Raw genomic sequence first — 8944 nt, forward strand, 5'->3', positions numbered from 1 at the left:
CCTGGCTTTCTCTGAACCGGCCTCCCCGGGTTTTCCTGTTGAAAAGCCTCCCGTCATCGTTGAAGCGCGCATCACCAGGGCTCCGGGAGGAACCTCTGGTTACGGCATGTTCTGAAGGCAGCTCACCCAGAGCAGCGGGGAGGGAGGAGAGGGGGTGTTTATTTCCATTGTGGCTAATTTCCCGAACGAAGAACCTAATTATTGAAGTCCCACACTGAGTTAATGCCTGTGAATACAGTAAATGTATGTGAGTAGCTGCGATAGAGAGGGCTCGTGGTTCTGGAGAGCAGACGCTGGGGTGCTCCCTGCTCCCCAGCAGCACCTGTTGGACCGGGGTCTGCCGTTGAGTAACCCTCCTGTAGTACAAAGGGAGGTTATATTACTGGGTACATTTTAATTCTTGCTGATATTAGTCATAGCCTCGGTGACTCATCAATCTGGCTCACGAAGTAAAAGCAGATTTACCCTTTATAGGGTTTGGCAGTTGGCAGATGATTGTTTCCCCTCTGTGAATCAGACTTTTATTTATTTAGTGTAATCAAGAAGGAACTGTCTGTTTTGTGACCTTCTAGGTTAGTGAAAGGGAACAAAGGATTTCTCTTTATTATTATTATTTTTTGGCATCATGCAGTTAGCAGAACAATGCAAAACTATAATAAAGGTTCATACTCTGGTTAGCTGGCTGCTTGGACTGTAGCTGCATGTCGCATTGTTATTCCAGTTGGTCTGAAGAACTCTTTTACATGAGCAGAAATAACCATTTTATTACAAATAAAGTAGAGTCCATACTGTTTAGAATCAGTCGGGAAAAATTGCTCCCTTCCAGCAGATACTAGATAACTATTTACTGTGTAAGGCACGAAAAGCTCCTCGAATAATTTTGCTAAGCTGGACAAAAATAATAAGAGAGTTTTGCAACATGCCTGGCTGTTGGACAGAGTACATCCTGCCTACAGACATATCTCATGCAAATTATGGAAAAAAAAAAAATCAGATGGCAGGGACTGTGGTAGGGAGCTCAAGGACAGCAATCTGGGTAACAGACCTAAAATACACGCAGAGATTGCTCAATGACAGTGGAGCTGAGAGAAATTATAAAAAGCTAAGAATAACTAACCAGAAATAATTAATTGGTTACTGCTTCTTATCCAGATAAGGGGAAAATGCCATTTGGAAAGTTCATGCAGTTCCTAAACTTTGTATTTTGTTTAAAGAAAATGGCTTCAGCAGCGTGAAGCACACTAATTCACTCCCTGGTCCTGGCACTCTGTAGGCATTTTGCTGAGACCTGTAAATGATCTGCAATATGTTCAGGGAATGCCAACAAATGTTATTCATTGCTACAGCTGCATTTGTTGCATAGTTTTCGAAGCTGGTTATTTCTAAATGTTTTTCCCTTCTGCGTTTAGCTAGCAAAAGGTTTCAAATGCAGTGAAAAACCTTGGTGATCAACGAAGCTAAGCTAGATTGAGCTATGTGGAATTGAAGCATCACCAACAGTGACGTAAAGAAAAGGGCTTTTTTTCAATAAATTTTCATTAGTGTCCCCTGTGGTAAGCTGCAGTGGGGCTCCGTGTCCCAGCAGGGTGGGCTGGCTGCATGCGGGGTGCAGCTGCCATGGGGAGGCCACGGGCCTCCCTGGTTGTGGTTTGAGGGCTCTGAACATTGCACCCCTGAGGGAAAGGGTTCTTGTCCTCCTTGCTGCACTTCTGTGCTGCCACACTGTGAAGGTCATAAATGTGCTGTTTTGCTAGGAGCCTCAGTTGAGGAAGAGTATGTTTGGAAGAAAAATTAGAAAAACTCTAATCCATCAAGCTACGTACTTGAAAGGGTACACTGCAGAGTAATCCACACGTCTTTAAAATCAGCACTTTCTAGGATATTAAAAGGCTTCACCCTTGAGATGAGGAAAAGTCTGTGTTACGTATAAATACAGCATGACTGCCTAAACAGTTAAGCAGAGATGGAGGCATTACAATGAAAGCTCCCATGAACAATTTCTTTATTAAGCAGATCTTACTAAGATTAAATTACCAAATTGAGAGTGTTTTCCAGCAAATAGTATGCTACGCTTAGCAGTGTATGGTCAATGAGTTACATCAAATCATGAAGGGATACTGCAGGTTATTCTTCATTGGGACCTATAAGGACAGGATAAACAATGATCTGTGGGGAATGGTTTCAGTGCAAGGCGAGTTAGTGATATCCTGAGATATCTTTCACCCCTCTATCTTTATCTATTAAGGGAAAGATAAAATGATGGAAACCACGTCTGTTGATGTGAATTCAGAGATGCATAATTTGACCTGAAAGAAGATCGATTCCATTTGTGTTGAAGACAGTGGGTCTCTGAATAGAGCCCAATTCATGCTCAAAGCTATAGTGTTTTTGACTTAAAAGAAGACTTAAAGAAGTGCGTATCTTGAAGAAGGTACTTAAAGCACGTTCCCAAATTCTTTACTCTGACCCTAATAATGCCGTGACACACCACTGTGATCACAATTTTAGTGTGGCTTCACCTGAAATACTCCCAAAGCAAGTGTTCTTGAATTTTATAATGTGAGCTATGAGATAACCTCCTGCAAGTAAAATGACCATGAATACAACTAGACCAAGGAGGAAATTACCTGCAAGACACACAAGCACGCTTTGTTCTTCCACTTTCTTTTCCTCGAAAGCAGAATGCTCCTGAGATCACGAGCTGTCAACAATATGAGAGTAAAAATAATACACAGTATTAGTTGCCTGTTGTGCTAGGCACTGTGTAAAGATACAGTAATTGAAGTCAGTAATATTCATGATTATATTATGGCTGTCAAGATTTTTAGTGGTGTTCTTCAAGTCTTTTTTCCCCATTTTCTTGTGCTATGTAAGAGTCTCAAGTATTGCTTAATAAAAAAAAAGAAAATCTAATTCACATAACTGTGCAGGAAAACCTTAAGAGTTCAGAACCAGACACAGAATGGAAAGAAGACAAATTTTTTTTTTTTCTTTTTAATTTTTTAAGCATCACAATTTTAAAGTCAATCTCAAAGTTTATTTGTGCTTGCTCTGTAGTTGGGGGACTACCAATACTAAGAAAAAAGCAGACCCTCTGCCAGACAAACCATTCTGTCTACATGTATACAAGATAAGCAAAGAGCGGGGGAAGTTAACTATTATTAAGAATGCAGAAATTCAGCAGAAGGAGATTAAACTACCAGCACTTTCAACAGTTGGTTATGCAGATAAGGTCAGAGCCCAAGAGAGTGCAGAGGCAGCCTACGGCAGAACTGGGAATTGACCCTGGCTGCTCCTTGGGAAGGCAGATAAGCAGCACCAGGTGTAAATGAAGCAGCACTCACCAGTGCAAAAGTTGAATCAGCTGCAAAGCTTAGTACTTTCTTAATGAGTGTCACTGTGAAAAATCTTAATGAACTGCCATATGTGTCCATATTCTTGTCTCTAGGTTAAGAGAGGTAGGTGTGAAACGAAGAAGAGCACAACTATTGTTCTTCACAAAATACTTTGGCTTGGGAACTGCTTGCCACAGGGTGCTATGAGTGCTGAAAGTTTACACAGCATTACGGGGGAACTGGACAAGCCCATGGGTAAGAAATCAGTTAATATTACCAAATCAAAACCAAATCAAACCCAACAACCCACCAGTACTGATCTCAGGAATATTAGTTTAATTTTATCTGAAAATGACTCCAGGGTGAGATTGATTTCAGTGAAATATCTTCTGTTTTCCTTGTTCTCACGCTCTTCCTTAGACATTGACTTGTGGTGGCTGCTGGAGACAGGATGTTGGTCTAAATGGGTTTTTGATGCAACCTACTACAACTGTCCTAAGGCTATAACATAATGAGGGACACTTACTGACCGCAGCTGAAGATCTAACCCATCAGCTGTTGGAAGTTCTCTTAGATGCTATGTGGTTTTTGTGACACCAAGTAGTTTCCAGAGATGCCTTTTCTCAGAATCTCTTGGCCCTCTGAATAAAGCAATTCTGCATGGTTCTAGCCACTTTAGACTGTCTGTGAGTCACTTGTTGGGATTGCAGCTTATGGAAGGGGTCAAATGCTTTGTTAATAAGGGTAGGCTGCACCACACTGGAAAATCTTTTTTCCTCAGTATACCCTTGATAGTTCTAAAATCTAAGAAATGGGTTTCTACAAATAAACAACATCTGTGTGTTATCAGTATTATCCATCTTCAGGATGGAACACATTCATCTGGGTAGAGCCTGAAAGCCCTCCCAGGAATATTTCACATCCATTTCCTAGGTAAAGCAAACAGTTACTTATGCCCCAGCCCTACATCCCACACTGACTCCTGCAGTCACAAGGAATCCCAGTGACCTCTCTGTGTCTATACAGGCTAACTGTACTGCAGGACAGTGCATTACCTTTTATAATTAGTACAGTATGGTTTTTTGATGGGTATGCTTCAATTTTGTCACTTCTTCCTAATGAAAAAATTCAATTTAAATTGACATCCAGCAATGAATTAAAATGTACAAAGGGTCTTGAATGAGAAAGTATTAAGTATCCATGCAAGCTCAAATCAGATATCTAAATTATCAGATGAGAAATGGAGCTCTTGAAAACAAAGGTGCAGCAGTAGATTTATTTCAAAAAAATACATTTCTGTGTGATTAAAAGAAAGATCTGGAGCTAATGTAAATAGTTTGGAAGCAAAATAAACCACACTGTAATCATATATTAAGAAGAAATATGTGTGAGTCTCAATGATTTGTAGAAATATAGTCCGAATTTGTGAAAAAAAATCATCACAATTTTACCACAAATGAAAACTTAAATATCGCCATGTTTAGGGAAAATACAAGAAAGAAAAGGTAGGTGGCACTTCAATTTTCAGTCTTGATTCAACAAAGGGAAGTCTATGGTTAAAAAAAAGCTGGAGGATGCAAATCAATTGCTTTCCTGGAGCCTTTTTACTCAGGTAGGAGTTACTCTTCCTAGTAACTAACCACTAACTAATTCACTAACTGTGTGAATTATTCCTTCAGCAGACTGACTTGTGGATTCACACAATTTAATCAAACTGTGGCTCATACTTACACTGTAATAAAATTATTTGCCAGCTAAAAAAGAGAAATGTAATAAATGGGAATATCTTACCTTTTTTTCCCCCAAAAAATCCACTGGTGAAAGAGTCAGCAGTTCTTCAGGTTCCCATTTCTAATTCCCTTTGCCGTCTTGACTGCAAGATGTTACTGGCTTTCAATTAACTGGTAGTGACTGACTGCTCCAAGCACACTCCTAGCCTGTTGCAAATGCAAAGTAAAATGGGTTTGTAAAAAGTCACCCATGAAGATTGGTTAAGCTGCCTGTTTGACTGCATGTTTGCAATGGGCTAGGACCATGTGCTCTACCAGTCGCTGTGATTTGATTGATAGGCAATTAAGATGTGCTAACTTGTGCTTGTGGGAACATATTGTTAAAGTGTCTTATTCAGTACTTCACCACATTAAAAAATATATTGTGTCAAGGTCATGATAGAAGTTTTATTTTATTGATACTACATGCAAATTAAAAACGTAGCCATGTACCAAGTGAAATTTTACATCTTCTATCCACATTTTACTCATCCTAGTTTCTTATGATTGAGCTTTCTGTGTCTTCCTTCCAGTACCAAGTGTACTTCCAGAGAAAAAGACACTAGATATTAATACTTTTTTTAGGATTTTTACTAGCATTCAGAGGATCTCAGGACCACACAAGGAGATCTTTGGCAAATGTCAAATACAGAGTTTTCCACAATGCTGGGTGGCTGCCTTTTTGAGAATCTTGAGCTTCAGTTATGATCAACTGGTTGCGGAAATACTTTTATGTTAGAACTGAAGTGCTGTGCTTTTCTGTCTCAACAAGTCATTAATGCATTTTTAGCTGAGACTCCACGTCTAGGTAAGAGCTCCACTCCTAACATGCAGCTACCTCTCCCTGCCTGAATTCTTTCCATCAGAGAACTTCACCTTCTTTTTTATTACTGTGGGTGTGACAGCAATCTGCAGATTCAGTAATAGATAGGAAGAAAAGAAATTATTCCTCTCTGACAATTGGTGGCCAAGTGATTTCACCCCTTGCGTAATATAAACAAAAAAAAAGTGTTTAAGAGGCTGATAGCGTTTATTTTCTCTTTCTGCTTACATGTGATAACAGAGATGCAGGCCTTAACTTTGCATGTAAATTATATAAATATTTTGAACTGATAAGGTTTAATGTCTTAAATGTAATCTGTAAAATATGTGGCTTAAATGTGAAATCAGTACAAATTCTGCACAAATTAATAATTAACCTGAATTACTTTGACTCTCTGTAAGTCAGGTGTCTAGCCTAAGCTAAAGAGCTACCATCAAGAGAGAGTGAGAAGAGGAACATGTGGGTACGATTCAATCCATTCAGAAATAAATGTCTGAAATAGAATCACCCTCTGGAGATGCTTGCCTCCTCTCATTAGTAACAGGCTGCACTTTGATGATTAGCTTCAGTCTGACACCTTACTTTTAAATGGCTGAAATTAGTTGACATAAACCTTATCTTGCCATTATCTATTTCCACTCAATACAGCAAAGCATTTAATAGCAAGCTTATACTTAAATGTAAAACCAGTGCCATAAATCTTTCTAAGCGTTTTGCTGGAGCATGTCCAGAGTGCTCATCAGTTTGCAGGACCAAACACTGTATCTTTAATGGTGTTTAGCACTTGAATTTCCTATCGATATCATTGCTCTAATGTGCAGTAACAGCTTCAAAATGTGAAGGCCAGACTTGAAAGGATTTGTTTATCACTCATCTATGCTGCTGTCTTTACCAGAGGGAAGTGAAGGTGTAGAAAAAGAGCTTGCACATCTCACATCTGGCTCAATACTGAGCATTTAAAAGTTATTTTCATTGGGGATCTTCTTAAAAAGGCAGGAATGTTTAGAGCACAGACACTGAAGTGGGAATAGGTTTCACATACAATTATTAAATTTACTTAATGATCTACTGAGCTTACTTTAAGCATCTACCGTGGATGCAATTCAAGGCACACAAGTTTAGGAATCCGGATTTCTTTTACAGTCCATGGGAAGAGACACTCAGAGCGCTAGTGGGAACATCAGAGTTAGCTGCCTGTAATCTCTGGTGTTACCCAGTTTTCTATTTAATTGCAACATTAATGCCTGGTAGTTTCCTGGCAAGGTATAAAGTACACATGGAAAAAAAAGATATTGCAAGAACACAGAGCACCTTTTTGAGCCCATTTAACTCCCCTGTAAATTGGCAAGCAAACCCTGCTTTCACTGAAGTCTTGTGTCTAAGCAGCACAAAAGTGTTTTTCACATGGTATTTACCATATTTTACAGTACTATTTCACAGCAATCTAGATAAGTGTCCTGCATAAACTGTGTTGAAGTTTGAGTATGAGAGGCTAAGCTCTATTTGTGTACATATCACAAAGATAAAATAGAAGTGACTTAACAATGTTATGTCTTGGCTTTGAACCTGGTGAGTATAATACGTTATCATCCTGCCAATACAAACACATTGAATTTGTGACAAATTTCCAGAAAAACAGATTTTGACTCACTTAGCCACCCAGTTTAGTTTCTAAAATGACCTGAATGAGTAAAATACTTCTGCCTACATTACTGTTGTTTTAGGCCAAGGAGAAGATTGGCTTAAGCAGCTCTGCTCTGACTTTCATTATACTGTTTGACTTATTACAAATCTAGTCAAAACAAAGGAAAGAAAACATTTCAGATTTTGAAGTCTACATACTGACTTATTTACAGCCTATATAAAATAGGACTTTGCATTTGCTTCTCTGACTCCAGTTGCCACAATAGGTGTTTGGCAGTGCTGCTCATCCAAGGTGACTCACATTTTTTGTGAGGCTCCACTGCAAATAGCTTTATTCTGAGAAAAGTCTTCTCCAAGATAGTGGCCTAAATCTTTACTCTTCCACCTATGATGGGAAGTGAAATATCTGCTTAAGTTGGCAGATGTTGACTGGTCAGTGTGCTAGAGAAGTGCACCAGCAGAAAAGAAATTTCAGGTGGGATGGACCAATTTCTACACTTGTATCACTTCCTTGCACAAAGGGGAAGGGAAATTACCACCTTGATCTATTTGTCGATGTAAAGCATTGTGTATTAGTTTAAAGAAGAGACCTTATCCTGACATGCTTATTAAGGTAAAATGTGTCAGTATTTCTAATAACTCTCAGACTTGCCAGTTTTACAGACCACTTTGGTACTGAGAGCTGAACTCTGAAATCAAACAGATATCTAACAAACAGCCACCACCACTGTTCTGAATGAAAGTGTGGGAGCAAAGGAGACTTGCTGCAGTTATCTGCAGGACCCTTCCACCACCTCAGGTATGGCATTAGTAGCAAAAGTGTAATAAAGGACATGTCAAAGAGGACCCGTTTGTGATATACTGTTCTCAACGAGCCCTGCATACAGCTCTGGCCTTGCAGAGGAGCACAAGATGGTGCACAAGAGAGAAAGAAGTTCTTGCTGTGGTAGGAGGGTTACAGTCCAGTCTCAAAACTGAATTCAATGGTTTGGATTTTCACATCCCTTCTGATGCCAGAGCCATCAGACTACAGCATGCCATAAATCTGTGCCTTTGAATCAGAGTGAAACACGGATCTTTAGATGTTTGCTTCCATGCCTACATATCAGAACAGATGATATAAAGTATGACGTCAGAAACTTGCAGAAAAGTTCAGAGATTTCCTCTTCACTAGGCCATCATCTGTATGTGATTGTGCTGACATTGCTGAGGGGCTATAAAGTCAATCTAATGTCAGATCATGTCTAGGCTGCTAAATAAAAAAGACCAGAGGCAGAAGTAAAGCACTTGTCTCCTCATCATCCACACTGTTCAACAGTTTTTTCCTTGCTCTGTTTTGACCATCTTCTAATAGCTCCTTCTAAGCCAACACC

General features: G+C 39.4%; 1 protein-coding gene across 1 annotated transcript; it reads right to left on the reverse strand.

Moving 5' to 3' along the window:
* Positions 1–219: 219 nt before the first annotated feature.
* LOC148054534 (uncharacterized) lies at positions 220–4102 on the reverse strand. Its single transcript, XM_087764243.1, has 4 exons — positions 3345–4102; positions 2628–2701; positions 1824–1897; positions 220–356 (listed from the first exon to the last, which is right to left on the reverse strand). Exons 1-4 carry the CDS (start codon positions 3432–3434, stop codon positions 220–222), a joined length of 375 nt encoding a protein of 124 aa, XP_087620369.1. The 5' UTR covers positions 3435–4102.
* Positions 4103–8944: the final 4842 nt, after the last annotated feature.

Source organism: Nipponia nippon, unplaced genomic scaffold (assembly GCF_047370975.1).
Source record: "Nipponia nippon isolate SJK-2023a ecotype South Korea unplaced genomic scaffold, ASM4737097v1 scaffold_3, whole genome shotgun sequence".
NCBI classification, from domain to species: Eukaryota; Metazoa; Chordata; class Aves; order Pelecaniformes; family Threskiornithidae; genus Nipponia; species Nipponia nippon.

What these genes read in the sequence shown, in the direction of transcription:
- LOC148054534 (XM_087764243.1), bottom strand. Translation starts at nt 3,434, where the DNA reads ATGGACACATATGGCAGTTCATTAAGATTTTTCACAGTGACACTCATT. An exon ending in CTGATTCAACTTTTGCACTG is followed by an intron (nt 2,702 to 3,344) that starts GTGAGTGCTGCT and finishes TATTGTTGACAG; the next exon opens with CTCGTGATCTCAGGAGCATT. An exon ending in TCTGCAGTGTACCCTTTCAA is followed by an intron (nt 357 to 1,823) that starts GTACGTAGCTTG and finishes TTTGTACTACAG; the next exon opens with GAGGGTTACTCAACGGCAGA.